This window comes from Gracilinanus agilis, chromosome 2 (genome assembly GCF_016433145.1).
Source record: "Gracilinanus agilis isolate LMUSP501 chromosome 2, AgileGrace, whole genome shotgun sequence".
In the NCBI taxonomy this organism is placed as follows: Eukaryota; Metazoa; Chordata; class Mammalia; order Didelphimorphia; family Didelphidae; genus Gracilinanus; species Gracilinanus agilis.
In genome coordinates, this window is record NC_058131.1 from 347794034 (window position 1) to 347814283 (window position 20250).

A 20250-nucleotide genomic window follows, 5' to 3' on the forward strand; every position below is an offset into this window, starting at 1 on the left:
GGGCCACATAAATGAGTTAGTGGCTACCCTGGAGCAGCTCACATGGGAACCTTTAAGGACTCCTAACTTGTGTTCTGCATTAACATTGTCACCAAAAATATGTCCTAGTTACTCTCCTCAGTTCCTGTTGGCGATATTGTTTCTCAGGCCCGGGAGTATTTGAAAGTCTAGGCCTTTCAGCAAATTTGTGTAGACTAGTCCTGGCCTGGAATCTGGTGGGATAAGGAAAAGCTCCCTAAGAAGGAGATGAACCTGAAGTGTTATCTTGCAGAAAGAGAGATGTGGCTTGGTAGGAGAAGGGGAAAGGACTCCAAACAGAAGGAATGTCTTAGAGGAAAGAACAAATTAGTTATAGTTCATCCGTCCTCTGGGTAGAGTGCACCATGATCATCGCTATGGGGAGACAAATTGTACTCTCCACAAAGTTTGAAGTTTAGTAAGTTGTTTTGTTTGGCCTGGCCAAGGCCCATTGGAAGATGAGGGTTCTTAGGTGAATCTGCCCTCTTTGAGTGATTTTAAATTTCCATTACTGACCAAAACTCTGGCCTTTTTCTTTGCCCCACAGTTGTACACGTTTTGTCCGAGTGCCGCCTGCTGTCCTACATGTACCAGATGAACAACAGAACGACTTTCCTTTTCCGTCTCATTAACATTATTCATGTGCAGACTTTGACACAGGTAAGAGACTAAAATGTTGTTATACTCAAGAATATAGAGCTAGCACTAGTATTAAGTCATGAACCCAATCTCTAGAACTCAGATTCCTGTAGTTTGATCACTCTCCCTTTGTTCCATGAGCACAACTTTTTGGGCCTCTCAGGGAATCCTTTTCTTTTTCCCAACAATAGCATTTTCTGGAACTCCTATTTTTTTTTTTTTTTAATGTATAGTGAGATCCCCCTCAGTCATTGCTCCAAGAGAAGAAACTTCATATACTTGTCTGCCTAGGGGCATAATACTACTAGGGTTGATCCAAAAGGAAAGTCCCTTAACTTTTATAGGGAAAAAAATCCTATCCAAACCTTCTTATCCCTCATCAAGCTATACGAAACAGGTACCAGATATGCTTGTACCAGTATAGGGTAGTACTGCTGTTGGGTTGGTTTTTGTTTTGTTTTTTCATTGTGATCATGGAAGAGAATAGCATGTCGAAAGCACATTGACCTGTTATTAGACCCAGCCTTGGTAGTGAGCTTCTTACCAGAGTGCTGGGTTACACAAGTAGACAATTTGTAGAAGTCCTAGAAAAGCAGCAAGGTGTACGAGGTGGGAATGAAACAAAAGTTTGGAAAATAACACAATTAAGGAGAAGTTGGGAGATTAGAAGTCTTACTGGTCTTTTAGGTTTATGAAGGATGTGTATGGAGGGTACTGCTCAAATAGTCTCCATCTCTGTTGAACAAAATCTGGGGGAAAAAATGGACAAGAGCTTCAGTGTGAGCGACTTAGATGAGATGTAGCAAACTTCCTGACATCAAGAATTAGTTGGGGAAAACCAGTGAAGTTAGAGAAATACCTCTCCCTCTACTTCTGGAACTGGTCTCAGGATCTCTCTTTTGGATCTGAAGGAATTTGGAGACCACAGCAACAGTCACTCATCTGTATAACAAAAGCTTCTGGATTTAAGAACCATTCACAGGCCCCTCCTCCATTTGATCTAGTACCCCCTTAGTAATAATGCTTTTCCTAGTAGATAGTCAGAGATTAGTCTCCTCAATTTGTAGATGCCATTATTGAGGTCTGTAGTATAGTCCCTGAACTCTTTTCAAGTGGCAGAACTGGATTGCCAGGGCCTGAAACCCAGGGCTTTCTATTTCTACTCATGGACTTTTCTTTCTGCGAGGAGCTAGATTGTCTGTGATTACTGCTGGCTAATTAAGGCTGGACATTTTGTTTTGTGATTGTCTTTATACTTGAGGATCACAGAGGAGGAAAGGACCTTACAGGTTATTTAGGCCAGCCTTTAATTGAGCAAAAAATTCTCTTGGATTATCAAGGCTTTATTGATAATCTCCAGTGCTTAGGAACCCCCCCTTCATCCTGAGGCAGCACATTTCCCCCTTGGACAGCTCCTCTCCTTAGGAATTTTTTTCTTCATCTTGAGCTGAAATTCGTTTTCATGAGTTCTATTTCTTGCTTCTAATATGTTGCCTAGAATGGCCCTCCAGATACTTGAATATAAGTGGTTGTGTTCTTGAGGCTTCTCTTTCTTCATCAAGCTGAAAAGCTTCAGGTCCCAGGACCCTAGTTTGCCAAACTGCCTAGAGCCCAATTTTATGGGAAGAAATGAGAGGCCCCCTAACTAGGCCTCTGACAGAGGCCACCACCTCGGGTTAGAGGTAAAAACCAGAGGGCTTCTTTCCTGCCCTGTTCTTATTGTGCCTGGCCCCATAAAATTCAGTTCCATTCCTCTGCCCAAACCAGATACTTAGTCTCTTCAACCTGCCATCCTGGTTTTAACTTACTGGTTTGGGGTGGGGTGGAATTGGGACATTTCAGGAGAACGTCAGTTGCCTGAACACCAGTCTGGTGATCCTGATGCTTGCTCGGAGGAAAGACAAACTGCCTGGGTACCTGAATGCCCTCCAGAAGATGGAGTATGATGAGAAATACCCTGGCTTCATCCTCAACAACTTTCACAGCCTCCTGCGTTTCTGGCAGCAGCACTACCTCCATAAGGACAAGGATAGCACCTGCTTAGAGAATGTAGGAGTGCGGGGAAGCCCAGAGGGGGTGGGTAGGCTTTCCCACATTTGGGGATTGGAGGGAGGAGGCTGTGAATAGAGCTTATCCCTTGGACCCAAGGCTGTCTAGGGATAGCAGAGGGAATGGATGAGGAAGTAGCCAACCTTGAGTGTCCAGATCCCTTAGTTGGGGGGCCTGACTCAGTACCCTGAATGCTAGAAAATACAGTCAGTGCCATACTGTAGATTGTATAGATTGAAGAGAGGGGAAACCCAAGCCAGTCCTTCACCATGGACCCCTTCTTGTCATAGAAACCAAAGCCACTAGAGATGTTTTTTAATTTTTTTGTGTTGTTATTTCCCCCCCTCCCACCCCCTTCTCTCCCCTGGCTGGGCTAAATGTTGAGGGAATCTAGTAGGTTACCCTCCTTTTGAAGTTCTCCCCAAATGTTCATGCTAGGAGGCTGTTGACCTTTTTCTGAGGCTAGCATGAATTAGGATATCTAGTTCCAAGAATATTACAGACAGAAGGTTCATCCACCTCCCGTTTGCCGCCCTCCCCCCCACCCCCCTTCAGCAAAGCATCAGTCCTAGCTGGGGGATGAATCTGGCCTTAGGGGAGGAACTGTGAGCTCCAAAGTGCTTGCCACCACCTGGCCCCTTTCTAGCTGGGGGTTGGGGGGGGACACAGTGAAATGGAACACATGGCTGGGCTTCCTCTGCATCTCCTCTGCAACCCTTTCTCCTTTCTCTTCTCCACAGAGCTCCTGTATTAGTTTTACCTACTGGAAAGAGACTGTGTCCATCCTGCTAAGTCCCGACCGGACGTCACCCTGTGCCCTGGTCAGCTATATCGAGGAGCCCTATATGGACATAGACAGAAACTTCACAGAGGAGTGACCTGCCAGGGCCAGGCCTCTGAGGACATCTTGCAGACAGTGGTGATTCAGGGATTACAGTGTGGTGTGTGTGCACTTCTCCATTTGGATCCATGGACCGTGTGGGCCCCCTTCTTCACCCCTGCCCTCTATTGCTACTCCCCCCCCTCCACCCCTGCTCCCATTGCTCCTGGGATGGGACATTTCAGGGACTTCTGGTTTCAAGGAGAAACCTTTTCCCAGAAGAGACAGTGCTATTTTCTCTCCCTGGGGGAGGCGGGGCTCACTGAGAGCTCTTTCCTTCTTTCCTGCCTCTCTGTCCCTAGTCCCTCACAAGTGAAGCTTTTCCTGACCAGTACTACCAGGCCCTCTGTTTGGGTGCCAGTTCTGAGGCCATGTCTGTGCTGCAGGCTTCTGGCCTGGGTCACTGATTCATGAACTCAGATGTTTCCTGAGCAAGGGCTGTAGGTGGACTCATTATTTCCCCTCTCCCCCTTGTTCCTGAGACCTGGTACTGAATTTGAGGGTCTCCATCTTTTTATCTGGTGTTCCCTCCTGCCCTCTCATCGTTTTTCTCCCCTGTGGAGATTTCCTTTTCCTAAAGCACTGGACAGGAGCTTCAGACCATTGCTTAGATGTTGTTCACTGCCCCCACCTGTGGCCGAGTGGAACTTAAAATCTTCATATCTCAGACATTTGCTCAGCGCTTTTCTGTGGTACCTCCTTCCACCTTGCCATTACAGTCCTCCATACAAGGGGAGTGGGGCTGGAGAGAGGGGGAGAGGATATACTGGTCACCCCAACAATTGGGATACTTAGCCTTCTGTGGAGCCAGGGAGAGGCCAGAAGGAAGTGGTAGGAAGCTCCGCACAAAGTGTCCACTTCCCCAGAATTCTGACTATTTAGAGGTATGTTGTCCCTCATTCTCTGGTAAGGTGGCCCAGTTCTGATGAAGAGCACAGGGAAAGGGGTCCAGGGAATCTTCAGCCTTCTGGGCCCATCTTGTGGGATCTCACCTTGGGTAGCCCAGGACCAGCCCCTTGGCCAGCAGGCCCAACCTGAGTTCTCAGGCTTCCTTCCCAGGCCAAGCCTCAGGATGAGGGTCAGCTGACTCCCATCACTTTCTTGTTTATTTGATCTCTCTCTCCTACTGTCTGATCTTCCTTTTTCATTTTGCCCCTTTTAACCAACAGGCTGCTTATAAAAAGATGTGTTGTGCTTCTGACCTGCCCCTTTGCCTCCCTGCTTAACCCCCAGACAGTCTGAGTCTCTTCCTTCCCACAGTGGATGCAAGGGAGCTGGCCCTAGCAGGATGGGGAAACTTCCCCAGGGAGGGCCAGGTCCTGATGCCCAATTCCCCTGGAGCTCTGCCAGCGGCTCTGGAAAGGAAAAAGTTTGGCTTCTTTAAATCTAAATGGCATGGAGTTGGATCCTTTGACTGGCCCCAGGGGTGACTCAATCTCTCCCCTGAGAGACTTTTCCCTGACTCCCCCATCCCCACACATAGATCAGCTCTCCCTGGGAAAGTCTTCCCCTCCCTGAGGATGAGGACCACACCACAGTATTGCCAATTTATTAACAGCAAATAAACTGATTATTAGATGGAGAGTATTAAAGTATTTTAAGTGAGGGGTGTGGACCTGACCTTTGTTTGGGTGGCCAATGCTAGGGGCTGGGAGCCTAGAGAACCTAGAGATGGGCTCTGGGCCCAGTTTTCCTCCCTTCCTGCTGTCTGCCCAGGGGCCTGAGTCTAACTCTCAGGTTCTTCATTCCCCTTAGCCCCCAAAGGGTTTCTCCCCTTCTCCCTCTCCCAGTAAGAGAAACAAGAAGCAGGCTGGATTAAAAGAAGTTGCCTTTATTTGGGAAACTAGAAGGGCTTGGAGAAGGAATTACAGTAAGTGATGGGATTGGAGGTCATAGGGATAGCAGTGAGGCAGGACTCTGTGGAGCTGTTGCAGCAACCATTCCTCTTCAGAGCTCGGGCCCCCGAGGGCCTGGTGGCTTCCATGGCTTCATTCTTTCTGCTGAGGAATGGTAGAGACATCTCAACTTGCCACCCATGCCCACTTCTTCCCTCCCTGCCATCCACCCGCTCACAGGCACAGACAGCCCTGCAAAGGACTTCTAAATTTGCTTTACCCCTCCTCTTGAGGGACTTCTTTCTGTTCTCTGCCTCGCACTTTGGGGAGTAAGTTATCAGCCTTCTATTCCCAGCTCCTCACCTTAGGGGTCAGGGCATCCCGAGTGCGAGCTCGAAGCTTGTTGACCTGGGTTTCTGCGATGTCTGCCCGTTCCTCTGCATCATCAAGCTCGTGCTGAGCCTTCCGATACTTCACCAGGTTGGAGTTGGCCTGTTGCTCCTGGGAAGGAGGAGTCCCACAGAGGATGTCAGTTAACAAGCGTTATGTTAAATGCCTACCGTGTAGGATTATGCACAAATAGTTGTACATGGATGTTTGGGCCAAGTCACACTTCTCTTAGCCTCGGTTTCCACCTCTATAAAATGGGAAAAATTAATGCCCAGCACACAACCACGTGTGTGTTTGCACGCACACACTCACCGCCTCCTCAAACTGGCGTTTATAGCTCTTGACTTTGCTCTGTAGCTTCTCAATGAGATCCTGCATCCGGGCCAGGTTCTTCCTGTCTTCCTCAGCCTGGGGAAGAGGGACAGTGGGGATCCCTTAGGGCCACAGAATCCTCTTGAAGCCCTAGAGGCGCTCTCTATATCCAGCTTGGCAGTCCCCAATCCTGGTCCCACTGACCTGATAAGTGAGCTCCTTCACTCGGCGCTCATGTTTGCGAATGCCCTTCTGGGCCTCCACATTCTTCTTCTGTTCCCCATCCAGCTCCAGCTCCAATTCACGGACCTGAAGAACAGTGGGGAGATGAGCCTAGGGGTGTGGCTTTGGGGTGGTTAGGGGAGGATCTTGGTTCGGTGGGAAGAGCACTGATTGAAATAGGAGGACCTAAGTTCAAATCCTGCTTCTGATACTACCTGTAAGACCTTGGGCAAATTAACTTCCTGGGCCTCAATTTCTTCATCTATAAAATGAGGGGCTTGCTCTAGGTAGTCTCTGAGGTCCCTTCTAGTTCTACATCTCTGATCTCCCAAGAACCAGGGGAGAATAATCATGCTGAGGAGAGATGGGGGTGGGATGGGGAGGGGAAGGACAAGGAGGCTGAGGAAATGGATAGGAACCCAAAATGGATAGGAACCCAAAAAGGAATCAAAGTGGTTTGGGAGGTGGTGAGGAATCTGGGGTCTAAAGCCAAGGAAAAATCTTTGGGGGTGGGGGGAAAAGGTCAGAAATGCCCAGAAGGGATCTAGGCCTACAGAGCTGGGAAGCATCTCAGAATCTTGGGGGGGCCACATCTTTTGTGGGGTACTTAAAGAAGTTCTTCCCCAGGAAATAGTGGGATACCTAACGGATCCCCTAGGAGAGAAGAGCCTGCTCTCCCCTGGGGGTGAGAGCAGGTGCTGCTTGGCCCACCCTGGATGTTAGGTGATGGATGAAATGTTCCTTCCCTCTCAAAGGAGTTGATTGAATGTGTAGGGTCAGTTTAGTGAGCCCCTCCTGTGGTGTATGGTGATCAAGGCCTTGGGGGAAGAGAATGGAGATTCCTGCTACAAGGTGGGCCGAGTTTTGATTCCCTACCCTAGAAGGAGTTGGGAGGAAGGCCAGGAGGATCTAGGAGGGTGTCTGGGTGAATGAGAGCAAGCCCCAAAGCACCAGTGGGCCCAGAAGTGCTGGGGATGGGGACACGCTAGGGAGGGACTGACCTTGGCTTCCAACTTCTGGACCTGCTTCTTGCCGCCCCTGAGGGCCACCTGCTCGGCCTCATCCAGCCGAACCTGGAGCTCCCTCACTGTCTGCTCCAGTGTCTTTTTCATTCGCTCCAAGTGGGCACTGGTATCCTGTTCCTTCTTCAGCTCCTCAGCCATCATGGCTGCCTGAAAGGGAGAGTGGGGCAGACTCTCAGGAGTCATGGTCCTAGTTTTCCTCCCCCTCACATACCCTGCAGTCCAGTGACGCTGGCACGAAACTCCATCTCCAGGCTGGCCCTTTTTAACTGGCTGCTCCCTACGCCTGCAATGCTCTCCCTCATCTCTGCCTCCTGGCTTTCTTGGCTTCCCTCAAGTCCCAGCTGAAATCCTACCTTCCTCAGGAAACCTTTCCTGATTTCTCCTAATGCTAATGACTCCCGCTGTTGATTATTTCCAATTATGCCGTACGTGTTTGTACATGGTTGTTTGCATGTTGTCTCCCCTGTAAGACTGTGAGCTCCTCGAGAGCAGGGACTTACTTGCCTTTGTATCCCCAGAGATCAGCACAGTGCCTGGCACATGGTAGGCATTAATAAATGTTTATTGACTGACTGTCCCTGCCCCCTTCTGAGGGTTATTCCATCCTTCCCCCTTCCAGAGACCTCCCCACTTCCCCTCTTGGAGAGGCAACATGGTGTAAAGATAATTGGATTAGTCAGAAATTTGGTGTTCAAATTTTAGTTGTGTCACTGTGACCTTGACCTTGAATGACTTCACCTCTATCGGCCTCAGTTTCCTCCTCTGTGAAAAGAGGGTGGAACTGGATCTCAAAGCTGCCTTCTAGCTCTAGAGATGGATTCTGATTTGAAGTCAGAAGACCTGAGTTCAGGTTCAGGCTCTATTTAGGACCAATGTGACTGGGCATTGCTTCAACCTCTCTAGACCTAATTTTCTCAGGAGTAAAATGTGGGGATCCCTTCAAGCTCAGTCTGATTATCCTACTGGAAAGCCCTTCCTTCTGGCCTGATGCCCTCCCATTCTAGCCCCAGCCCAATTCCTTCAGTTCTGAGATGGGCTGGGCTGACCCTCTGGCCCAGCCGTGCCCAGTCTCTGGACCCTCACATCAGTGATGGCTTTCTTCGCCTTCTCCTCAGCCTCACGGCTTTCCTGCATGGCCTCTTCCACTTCTCCACTCAGTTGTGACACGTCAGCCTCTAATTTCTTCTTCTGGCTGACAAGGCCTGTGTTCTGGGAGCACATGGATTGAGGAGAGAGGGAGAGAGAAAGAATCAGGTCTACGCTGGGTCCCCTCTAAGGCCTCAGGGGTCCTTAATCTTTTGTGTCATGGACCCCTTTTGGTAGGCTGGTGAAGCTGGTGGATCTCTTCTTAGAGTCACGTTTTTCGAAGCACGAACGAGATAAGGATTCCAGAGGAAATCAGTTGTATTGAAATCCAGCTATCAAAATACTTTTAAAAACAAGTTCACAGATTTAAGAATTCCTACTAACAACAGTCCCAAGTGCCCAGGCAGGCCCTCAGGCCTCAAGAAGGAGTACTCAAGGGTCTCCAGGCCACCTGTGTTTCTAGGTCTGATGTTCCAGTGCCCAGTGTTTCGCATGTCCCGTGTTTGGGCCAAAGGCTGATACGTGTCCTATTCTCAGTATGTTGTGTCTCATGTTAATTCAATATATTTATTTTAAACATGCACACAAATAATATATAAAAGTATAATACATTAATAAATATAAGTGATAATACAGCAATTACTATATACATTATAATTCTTTTGCCAATACTCATTAAGCTCCTACTGTGTGCACAGCCCCACATGGGGCTTGGATGCTGACCCAGCTTACCTGGGAGTGCAACAAGTTTATTCTCTCAGTGGCCTCAAGCAGCTCTTGCTCAGCTAGCCTCCGGGCCCTCTCTCCTTGCTCCAGTACTGCCCGGAGCTCCTCCAGTTCTGCCAGCAGCAGCCCATTCCTGCGTTCCAAGGCCTGTCCCTGCTCCCGCAGCTCCCCAGCCACCCGCTGTGCCTCATCCTGGGCTACCTGGGCATCCTGGAGAGGAAGGGAAGGGGATCCATTAGAGACCAGTTCACACCTCCCAGCCTGACCTCATGCCTCCTGCTACTCTGGCCTATACCTCCCACAACTCTCAGCTTCTCCTTCCTGGAATTCCCCTAGGGTTCCCTAGCTTTGCCCCAAAGCCTCCCTGGTTGTGCCCTTATTTTCTGATGTCTCTCCACTGCTTCCCATCCAACCCTAGCTACTGTCTCACCTTGAGCTGGGCTTGCAGCAGACGAGTGGCTGCGTGGGCCTCACTGGCCTGGCGGGTAGCATGACCCAGCTGCAGTTCCAGCTCATTTAAGTCCCCCTCCATTTTCTTTTTAAGCCTCAGCGCCTCATTCCTTGCCCGGGCCTCAGCATCCAGTGAAGCCTGCAGTGACTCTACTGTGCGCTGGTGATTTCGCCTGGAGTGAGGGGTTGGTAGGGTAGGATCAATACCAAGGGCATTTGGCCTACCTGACTGCCTGGGTCATCACCAACCCCAGAATTCCCCCCACCCCAACCCGATCATGCCTGTCCTTTGAGGCACCAGATTTGGTTGCCTGATCCCTTCTTCCTGCCCCTGCCCTCTGCTTCCATCCAGTTTGGCATTAGCCCCAGATGGAAGGGAGCTTGCTAGCTGGTGAAGCTGATGGATCCCTTATTAGAGTAATGTTTTCTCACTCCCCATTATGGGGGACTTTTCATTCCCCATTCCCCATTTCATGCTCCATTCCCACAAAGGCTAAATGGCCCCTTGGTCTGGGATGTTGTAGGAGTGACTTAGGCCCCATTATGTGGATCTAGGTTGCACTCTGGTCCCTTCCATCCCTGAGATACTAGGACTGTAGCCGAGTTTAATCTTAAAATAAAAGTTCTCTATGGGGCCAACAAGGTTGGCTCAGTGGATAGGGTACCAGGTCTGGAAGCAGGAGGTCTTGGATTCAAATTTGGCCTCATATACTTCCTGAGTGACTCTGGGTAAGTCCCTTAACTCCATTGCCTCACCCTGACCCCACTTCTGTCTTAGAATCCATAAATACTTCGTATCTATTCTACAACTGAAGGTAAGGGTTAAAATAAAAAATTTAGCGAGTTCTCTGTGGTGCTGAGTAAAATAGCTCCCCCCCCCCCCCCCCCGAAACCTGGCTTTGCTGCTTTTGGAAGCCTGCTCTCTGGAAGACACCATGTCCCTGGCTGCCCTCCTCCAGTGCTGATTGTTCCTTCTCTCGTGTCCCTCAATGCACAGCCAGGAGGCAGAAGTTTGCTTCTGGGCCTCCCTTTGCCACTGTCACTTAGTAATTCTCTGTCCTCGGCTTCAATCCAACCACCTGGGTCACCTGGTCCTTCACAACCTCTTACCTACTCTCCTAACCTTTCAGTCCTTTTCCACCTTGTTCCCCCCAACCCCATATATTCTGTGATCTAGTGACAGTGGCCTTCCTCTTCTTTGCACAAGACACTTCTCCAGATTCTGGGCATTCTCACTGGCTGGCCCATCTTTTTGGAATTCTTTCCCCGATTCCCCATAAGAAAAGATGTTTGATGGGCTAGTTCAGATTCTTGTCACAATCATCAATCAACCTCAGGTCATATCTCTCTCTCTCTCTCTCTCTCTCTTCTCTCCCCCTCTCTCCTCTCTCTATCTCCCAATCTCTCTCCTCCCTCTCTCTCTTTCTCCCTCTCTCTCCTCCCTCTCTTCTTTCTCCCTTTCCCTCTGTCATTCTTTCTTTTTCATTCTCTCATTCTCACTTTCATTCTCTCCCTCTCTCCATCTCTTCCCCACTTCTCCCTCCTGCCTCCTCTATCTCTGTCACACACACACACACACACACACACATACTCTGTCTCTGCCTCTATATATTCCTCTGTCTCTGTCTCACATAGGTATGTATGGAGATTTAGGGGTACAAAGGACTCCAGTCAGTCTTCTGGCACAGACTCAGGACCTGCTCCCTAGGGGTAACAGCCCTGGGGTGCCTTGGGAGACTGGGTACTGATGCCGGGGGCTACCTCTAGCCTTCCTTCCCACCTGAGGTTCTCACTCTCCTCATTCTTCTCTGCCAGCTTCCGGTCCATGTCAGCCTTCACTTGGGACAGTTCTAGCTGGCTTCTCAGTGTCTTTGTCTCCTCCAGCTCCAGAGCTCCCTGGAAGTTGGTGAGAGGGAGTCAGGGTACCATAAACCATTGTCCAGTGGTCAGCATCATTGGGTTAGTGTCTAGGTGGTCAGTGTCCTGGCAGTCAGTGTGAGGAGGTTAGTTTGAGAGGGTTGGCATCTAGAGAACAGGGAGAGGATGTGGGTAATCGAGGGACCTTGTCCCACTGCTCTGACCTCAGCTTCCTCCAGTGCGGCTTGGAGCTCACTCTTTTCTCCCTCTAATGACTTCTTCACCTTCTCCAGTTCCTGCAAATTCTTCCCACTCAGGCTGATCTGATCAGTGAGGTCACTGATTTCCTCTGGGGAGGAGAGGAAAGTGTTTCGAGACCTAATCTCAGGAGACGCCGCTATCCCAGAATGGCCCCCTTCCAATCCCTTCAGATGTCAGGATGACCCCAACCCTCCAAAATGACCCCATGCCCTGGAATGATCTTTGGCCCCAGGGATCTCTATGATCTTAAGGGCCAGACTATGAAAGCCCCTGACACCCAAGGATGCAGCTCCCAAGGTAGGCAGGGCAGAGACTCATACCCTGTAGGTGCTTGTTCTCCCTCTTGAGGGTCTCCAGGGCCTCGAGCACCTCCTCATGGCTGTGCCGGAGCCGGAAGAGCTCTGAGCCCAGACTTCGAGCCTCCCTTTGTGCAGCCTCCAGCTCCCTCTGGGTCTCCTCCTCCTGGCGCCTCCGCTCCTCCAGGGCCCGCTCCAGAAGCCGTTGCTTCTTGTCCAGGGCAGCTGCCGCAGAGGTGGACCGCTCTAGTTCCAGGCTCACGTCATCCACCTCAGTCTGCAGCCGGAGCTTCGCCTTCTCCAGGGATGAGCATCGAGCATGGGCTGCCTCGGCGACCTCCTCTGCCTCCTGGAGCCGAGCCGCCAACTTCTTCCTGAGGCCACGGGCAAGGGGAAGAAGAGTCACCGGACATGACCGAGGGTTCATAAGGTCAAAGGGCCGGGAACATGGGGGCCAGGAGCATGGTGGTCACAGGGCGCTTGGCAATGGCAGTGATTGTAGGATCACAGATCCTGGAAGAGAGCTCAGCTTAGAACGCCATTCCTGCGACTTGAGAGTCATCATGGACGAGGGGTGAGGAGGTCCCAGACGGGCTCAGGTGAGGTTAAGGGGGAATAAGAGAATATGTGTTTCTATAGCACCAAGCAGTGTGCTAAGCACTTGTTATGAATATTATCTCATTTGGTCCTCACAACCACTGGAGGTAGGTTCTATTATTATTCCCATTTTACAGTTGAGGAAACAGAGACAAAGCTTAGGTGACCTGGCCAGGGTATACCACGAGTGTCTGCCGCCAGATTTGAACTCCTGTCTTCCTGACTACCGGCCCAGTGCTCTGTCCGCTGGGCCACCTAGTGACCACCGAGGACAAGGGAGCTGAATAATGCCAGACGGGTCAGAGCATGTGGCCAGGTTAGGAACATGGCAGGAGGGTCACAGTTCAGGATCCTGGTGGAGGGGTTCGGGACCATGAGGGTCACAGATACGGCCGTGAAGGGGTCACAGGCAGCAGGGCCTGGCCTTACTTGGCTTCCTCCAGCTCCTCTGTCCTCTGGATGGCATCGGCCTCATACTTGCTTCTCCACTGGGCAACCTCCGCGTTGGCCTTGGACAGCAGCCGCTGCAGCTCTGCCTGGGCCTCGGCCTCTTCCTCGTGCTGTTCCCTGAGGAGCTCACAGTCGTGCCGGGATGCCTGAACGGTGTGGGCCAGAGCGCTCTTTGCCTGTGTCACGGGGGCAGGGAAGGAGAGGCGTCAGGACCCAGGCGGCCCTTCCCTTTCCTGACTCCCCAAGTCCATCGCCCCCAGCCCTCCCGGCCCCCCAGGACCTTGGTCTCCTCCTCCAGCTGCCGCCTCAGCTCCTCCAGGCTCTGGGTCACCGAGGTCTTCCCACGGCTCAGCTGACTGATCAGGGACTCCTTTTCCTCCAGCAGACGGCTCAGTTCTCCTAGAGGTGGGGGACAGAAGGACGGGGCGAGGGGTCAGGATGCTCCCCGCTCCCCTAGGCCAGGATCCTTCCTGCTCCCGCCCAGATTGACCTCACCATTCTCAGTCTGCAGCCTCCCCCGCTGGGCGGTCGCATCCGCCAGCTGCCTCTGCAGCTCATCGACCTTGGCCTTGGCTTCCCCCAGATGGTCCTCAGACGCCCGGCAGAGCTTCTCTGCGTTGGCCTGGTTTGGGGGAGGGGAGTCAGGATGGACCAGAAGGGCCAAGGTTATAAGACAGGGTCCCAGGGAGAGGAAACGAGGGCCAGCCATCATTGGAGGCCGGCTCAGCGGCTTTAGAGACGGCGCATGGGAGGCCAAGGCCGGACGAGAAGGAGAAGGTCTCCTTAGTCATGGGCCAGCACTCGTCAAGGACCAGGCTTTGGGATTCAGGGACCATCCATCGTGGGCCCTTGGGTCAAAAGGCAGCTAAGTGGCCTGGGAGCCAAATTCAAATCCAGCTTCAGACGCTTACTAGCTACATGACCCTGGGCAAGTTATTTAACCTCCATTTGCCTCAGTTTCCTCGTCTGTAAAATGGAGAGAATCGTCCTAGCCTCCCGGGGTTGCCGTGAGGCTCCAGGGGGATAAGTTGTCAAGTGCTTAGCAGGGTGCCTGGCCCACTGTAAGTGTTAGCTGTGAGGATGAGGGTGACGGGCAGGGGGCGTGTTGGGATCAGAGGTGTGGCTTCATCAGATGTGGTTGGGTGGGGATCAGTGGTCTACCTTGCCCCGGGTCAGGGCCTCCACGTTGGCGCTGAGGTCGTCCACCTCCATCCTGAGCTCACTCTTCTCCTTCTCCAGCTTCTGCCTGGCCCGCTGGAGGCTGTCAATGTGCTCCCCCAGCTCGGCGGCGGTGTCGGCCTGCCTCTTGCGCAGGGCCGCCGCCGTGGCCTCGTGCCTCAGGGTGGCCTCCTCCAGCTCCCGCCGCAGCCGGCCCAGATCTGCTTCCAGTTTCCGACTGCCCTCTCGCTGCCCGGCTGATGCCCCGCCTGCCTCCTCCAGCCGCTCACTCAACTCCTCCAGCTCCCGGGCACTCTCTGCCCGCTGCTTCTCCACCCGGGCCCGGGCTGCCCGCTCGGCCTCCAGCTCCTCCTCCAGCTCCTCTCCTCGGGCCTGGGGAGGGGGCCCTGGTAAGGGGCTGGGACTGCCCAAGGGATGCCCCCCCACCCTGGGGGCACTCCTGACAAGGCCTAGCACAGGGGAGCTCAGCCCTGCCCAACCCCATCAGCCAACCTGGAGTTCCTTGATTTTCTTCTGCATCTGGGCTCCGAGCACCTGTTCATCCTCAATCCGGGAGTTTAGCTGGCTCATCTCAAAGTCCTTCCTGCAGTGATGGAGAGACAGCCACGGGGGTTGTGTTGTGATGTGAGGGCAGGAGAAGCCAGCCTGAGAGAGCCTGACCACCCTGACCTCTGACCGGCCCCAGAGGGCCAGGGAGCCGCAGATGGGAGTTATGAGGAGGCAGATTTGGGCTCGATGAAAGAAAAATTCTCTTAGCAATCAGAGGTGTCTAGAAGTAGAATGGACTCCTTGAGAGGTAATGAGACACTCATCACAGGAGATCTGCAAGAGGGACTGGATGATGTCTCATCATCTGTAGATGGGATTTCTGGTCAGGCACAAGTTGACCTTGATGGGCTCTGAGGTCCTTCCTAACCCTGACTTCTTGGGGTTCTGTTCTGATGTAGGGATCATAACTGTAATGCTAGCAGGTTCAATTTACAGAGGAGGAAACCAAGGGCTGGAGGAAGAAGGGGCCATGTTTAAGGTTACACCGGCAATAAGCAGCTAGGCTGGAAATGGACTTGAAGTCTTCTGGCTTCAAATCTCCAAAGTTTGTGCCACTAAACCAATATGGCTCCCTTGGGCCCTGTTTCTGTGTGAAGGGCACTATGCCAGAGACAAGCAAGGATGAGAAAAGCCCCTGACCACAAGGAGGTCGCTGCCCTGCATGCTTGCTGAAAGACTCCAAAAGGCTCTGGATTGGATCCATCTGGGCACTAGCTCCATCTAGTTTCTTGAGTTGGTATGGCCACAGTATTCTTCACCTGATGGCCAACCTTTTGGTAATGAACCTCTGAATTTAGCTAGGTTAGGCCTTGAAGGACAGACCCACAGGCCATCAGTTGTGCCCATATTTGAATAAAAGGCCTGTTGTGAGATCAAATGAGATAGTATTTGTAAAGTGCTTAGCATAGGGCCTGGCACATGTTGTTTGGGGGTTCAGTTGTTTCAGTCCTGTCTGACTCTCTGTGACCCATTTGGGATTTTCTTGGCAAAGACCCTGGAGTGGTTTGCCATTTCCTTCTCCAGCTCATTGGACAGATGAGGAAAGTGAGACAAACAGGGCTAAGTGACTTGCCCAAGGTTGCACAGCTGTCTGAGGATGGATCTGAATTCAGATATTCCTGACTCTAGGCCCTGCCACCTAGCTGCCCAAATCTGGTACAAGGCAGGCATTTAGTAAATACTTTTTTCCTTCCTTCCTTCCTTCCTTCCTTCCTTCTTTCCTTCCTTCCTCCCCTCCTTTCCTTTCCTTTCCTTTCCTTTCCCTTACCTTCTTTTCCTTCCTTCCTTTCCTTTCCTTTCCTTTCCCTTACCTTCTTTTCCTTCCTTCCTTCCTTCCTTCCTTCCTTCCTTCCTTCCTTCCTTCCTTCCTTCCTTCCTTCCTTCCTGAATTTGAGATACCCTTGTGCCTCCTCTAGTGGAAGGGAGCCTTGCCCTTATCTCTCTTCTGCCTTGACACAGATTCTTCTCAATTCTAAGACAGTAACGTAAGAGTAAGAAAGTAAGCAGACTGTAACGTCTCTGGGAGTGAGGATTGGGCCACTCACACATTCCTCTCCCCTGCACCTGTCACACAGGAGGAACTGAAGAGGGTCTTCTTGGCTGATTGATTGAGCCTTCTCCTGCCCCTTACTAGGAGACAAGGTTAGTATTTCCCATCTCCCATCTTCAAATCATGCCTAACTTATAAAACATTAATTACCAAAGGTCTATACTTTTTTTTTTTTCAGTCTTTATCCTCTGTCAGAGGACACAAGAGCGGTAAGGGCTAAGCAATGGAGGTTAAGTGACTTGCCCAGGGTCTCACAGCTAGGAAGTATCTGAGGCCAGGTTGGAACCCAGGTCCTCCCATCTCCAGGCCTGACTCTTTCCACTATGCCACCTAGTTGCCCCCTCTACGTACTTCTTGAGCTTCTCTTCCAGCTGCCGCCGGTCACGGTCTCCATCTGCCACTGACTCCTGGGTGAGCTTCAGGTCCCCCTCTAGCTTCCGCTTGGCCCGTTCTGCATCCAGGCGTAGTTTCTTCTCTTGCTCTAGGGAACTTTCCAGCTGTGGGAGGTGCAGATGCAAGGGAAGGTTCTCGTCATTGGTCCCTCTCCCGTCCCCGTCCCCATCCCTGCTCTCCTCCTGCCCAGTCTAGGGCCCGGATCCCTTTCTCCTCCTCCACAAACCTCCCTGGTCACACTTACGTCATCCACCTGCTGCTCCAGCTTGACCTTGGCTTTGCTCAGAGTGTTGACTTTGTCCTCCTCGGACTGTAAGTCGTCCAGCCCCTGCTGATGAGCTTCCTGCAGGGCTTTCTTCTCCTTGGTCAGCTTGGCGACCGTTTCATCCCGCCCAGCCATCTCTTCCACTAAGGTCTTTACCTGAACCAGGAGAAGTGATGAGATGACTCAGGAGAGAAGACATGAGAACTGGACGGAGGTCCATTTTTCTTCCCTTAGTTTATTTTCTTTTATTTTGATAACCCTTACCTTCTGTCTTGAAATCTATACTATGTATTGGTTCCAAGGCAGAAGAGCAGTGAGGGCTAGGTAATGGAGGTTAAGTGACTTGCCCAGGGTCACACAGCTAGGAACTGTCTGAGGCCATATTTGAACCCAAGACCTCCCATCTCTAGGCCTAGCTCTCAGTTCACTTAGCTGCTCCCTTTTCCTCAGTTTAAATCCTAACTTTTCATCCTTAAGTTCTTAGTTCAGAGCTGGAAGGGACCTTAGAATCATCTCATCTAGCCCTCTAATTTTATTTTATTTTTTAAACCCTTATTTTCCATTTTCCATCCTAGTAACTTGCCCAGGGTCACATAGCTAAGAAGTACTTTAGGCCAGATTTGAACCCAGGTTCTCCTGACTCCAGGCCTGATCCTCTATTCACCAAGCCACTTAGCTGTCCTCCCAATACCCTAATTTTATTGATGAGAAAACTGAGACCCAGAGAGAGGAAGTCAATTGCCCAAGATCACCCACCAGTAAAGTGGCAGAACTGGGATGTGAACTCAGAATTTCTGACTTTGTCCCAGTCATACTCTTGGGGTGAGACCATGCATTTCTCCAAAGGGCTCCTATCTATTATGAACATCTAAATATCTACTGGCACAAATCCTTCCACAGGGAACTTTTCTGAATTTTAACTTAATTTAATTTAAATTTTTTCCCAATTACATGAAATAACAAATTTCCACACAAGTTTTCCTAAGTTATATGATCGCATTTATCTCCCTTCCCCTTCAAAACAGGGGTATATGGGAGACTCCACTTGTAGAATGAGGGCCGGGTGGGGATAGCTGGGGGGCTCAGTAGATTGAGAGTCAGGGCCAGAGACAGAAGGTGCTGGATTAAAATATGGCCTCAGACACTTCCTAGCTGTGTGACCCTGGGTAATTCACCTATCCCATACTACCATCCCTAACCATTCTTTTGCCTCGGAACTAATATACAGTATTGATTCTGAAATCAATGGAAGGTAAGGTTTAAAAAAAAAAAAAAAAAAAAAAGAATGTGTTCTTAGTGTTGCCTGCCAGCACAGTACCAGCTGACCCAAATCTCCCATCCTCAGAGGATAGCGCCTGGGAGCATTGGGCATGTAATCTCATTTCTCTGATTCTCATTTTCCAAGGACTCAAGAGTTGACCTGTATCATTGAACTAGGTTTAGAAGGGAACTTAGAGGTCATGCAGCCCAAACTTCCCATTTTACAGATGAGAAAACTGAGGCCCAGAGAGGTTAAGACCCATAGTAATAAGGAACTCGGACAGTATTTGGTCAGTTAGCCAAAAAGCAATTCCTGAAGCACCTACTATGTTTCAGGACCTGTGCTGAGTATTGAGTATAAAAGTAGACCCTGGCCTGTAGGAGTTCACATTCTGAAAGAGCAGACAAAGGCAGGCAAAGAACGATGAACATCCAAGATGTATGCATGTCAGATGACGAGTCCAAATTCATCTGTCTTTCTAGATTCCAGATCCTAAGCCCTTTGCCTCATTCCTTGACACAAACCCCTACCCTGAATTTCTGCTTCAGGCCTCCCTGGTGTTTTGGTTCCTGCCTATTTTGCAGCCTTTCCTTGTCTGGGGCTTTACTCCTGCCTGGACCCTTTCTCAGGTACCTGCATCAGCCCTGTCCAGTCTAATTCTCTGCTTTCTATTTTCTGACCCTTCTTTTTTGAGTTTCCTCCGAGTTTGTTGTTTTTTTTTTCCTTTTCCTGGCTCTCTGCTCTGATCCAGTCCAGCCGTAGTACTAGTTCTTCCCTCAGCTCTAAGTGTTAACTCCTCTGGGTCTCCTTGGCCTCATATCTTGCTCTGGGCCCTGGCCTCAGTCCTAATTCTGGGCAGTGGCTCTCCCTAGCCCCATCCCTGACCACACACGAACCTTATTCTCCGTGGCGTGCTTCTCCTTCTCCACCTTGGCCAGCGTCAGCTCCAGGTCATCAATGTCCTTCTTGAGTTCAGTGCACTCATCCTCCAGATGCCGTTTCCTCGCAGTGAGGTCAGAGTTTGTCTCCTCCTCGTCCTCCAGCCGCTCACTCAGCTCCTTCACCTTGGCCTCCAGCTGCACCTTGGACTTGATCAGAAGGTCACAGCGCTCCTCTGCATCTGCCAGGTTGTCCTGCTCCTGGAGGGGAAGGGGACAGACAGCAGCGATCAGCAACCCAGGAACCAGAGACATGAAGCTAGAACTGAGAGGAACCAAGGCTGCAGAAAAGTCAAGCTGGGGATGGGTCCCACTGATTAACTCCCAAACATTTCCTGCGTATCTATGGCGTGTTTAAGCCTAGGAAAGAAAAAGGGAGAAATCTGATCACATATCTGAAGGGAAAGAGGAAGGGAATGAACATTTATTAAAAATCTGCTGGGACAGCTAGGTAGCACAGTAGATAAAGGCCAGTCCTGGAGTCAGAAGGATCTGGATTCCATCTGGTCTCAGATCCTGGACTAGTCACTTAACCTCAATTGCCTAGTCCTTGCCATTCTTCTGTCTTAGAATTGATAATAAGCCAGAAAATAAGGTTTAAAAAAAAAAAAAAGAACCTGTGCTGTGCCATGAACTTTAAAATCTTGCCACATTTAAAACTCATAACAACACCTAGGATGTAAGTGCTATTATTATTTCCATTTTATAATTGGGGAAAACTGAGACTCGCTTAGGGTCAGATAGCCAGTAAGTATCTGAGCTTGGATTTGAACTCAAGTCTTCCTGACTTCAGGCTGAGCACTCTACTTATTGTGCCTACAAAGTGCCTCTAAAAGGCCATCATGTAGAAGAGGTATGAGCTTTACTCTATTTGGTCCCAGAAGGTCAAACTAAGACCAAGGAGGGAGAAGAAGAGAAGAAGAGAGAAAAGAAAAGAAAGAGAGAGAGAGAGAGAGAGAGAGAGAGAGAGAGAGAGAGAGAGAGAGAGAGAGAGAGAGAGAGAGAGAGAGAGAGAAAAGCTAA

General features: G+C 50.6%; 2 protein-coding genes across 5 annotated transcripts in view; one reads left to right on the forward strand and one right to left on the reverse strand.

Moving 5' to 3' along the window:
• The window catches only part of LOC123237444 (transient receptor potential cation channel subfamily C member 4 associated protein), a 76559-nt gene extending 71391 nt beyond the window's left edge, over positions 1-5168 (forward strand). For 3 of the 4 annotated variants that reach the window (XM_044664372.1, XM_044664371.1, XM_044664373.1), the window contains 3 exons: positions 566-678; positions 2500-2706; positions 3447-5168. In XM_044664372.1, coding sequence (XP_044520307.1) covers positions 566-678; positions 2500-2706; positions 3447-3584 — 458 coding nt within the window. In that variant the 3' untranslated portion in view covers positions 3585-5168. Of the gene's footprint in view, positions 1-565; positions 679-2499; positions 2734-3446 lie in introns of all 4 variants that reach the window. The other variant, XM_044664370.1, reaches the window with a different exon arrangement.
• A 229-nt stretch (positions 5169-5397) lies between these two features.
• Positions 5398-20250, reverse strand: part of MYH7B (myosin heavy chain 7B) — a 44842-nt gene continuing 29989 nt past the window's right edge. Inside the window, exons 14-32 of the mRNA XM_044659806.1 lie at positions 19180-19570; positions 17008-17178; positions 16722-16867; positions 14765-14855; positions 14255-14644; positions 13589-13715; positions 13374-13492; positions 13073-13269; positions 12071-12420; positions 11714-11838; positions 11413-11528; positions 9613-9805; positions 9189-9392; positions 8454-8579; positions 7347-7517; positions 6328-6432; positions 6124-6219; positions 5785-5922; positions 5398-5586 (exon numbers count right to left, since the gene is read on the reverse strand). Of these exons, the coding sequence (XP_044515741.1) occupies positions 5575-5586; positions 5785-5922; positions 6124-6219; positions 6328-6432; positions 7347-7517; positions 8454-8579; positions 9189-9392; positions 9613-9805; positions 11413-11528; positions 11714-11838; positions 12071-12420; positions 13073-13269; positions 13374-13492; positions 13589-13715; positions 14255-14644; positions 14765-14855; positions 16722-16867; positions 17008-17178; positions 19180-19570 (3268 nt within the window). The 3' untranslated portion in view covers positions 5398-5574. The remainder of the gene's footprint in view (positions 5587-5784; positions 5923-6123; positions 6220-6327; positions 6433-7346; positions 7518-8453; positions 8580-9188; positions 9393-9612; positions 9806-11412; positions 11529-11713; positions 11839-12070; positions 12421-13072; positions 13270-13373; positions 13493-13588; positions 13716-14254; positions 14645-14764; positions 14856-16721; positions 16868-17007; positions 17179-19179; positions 19571-20250) is intronic.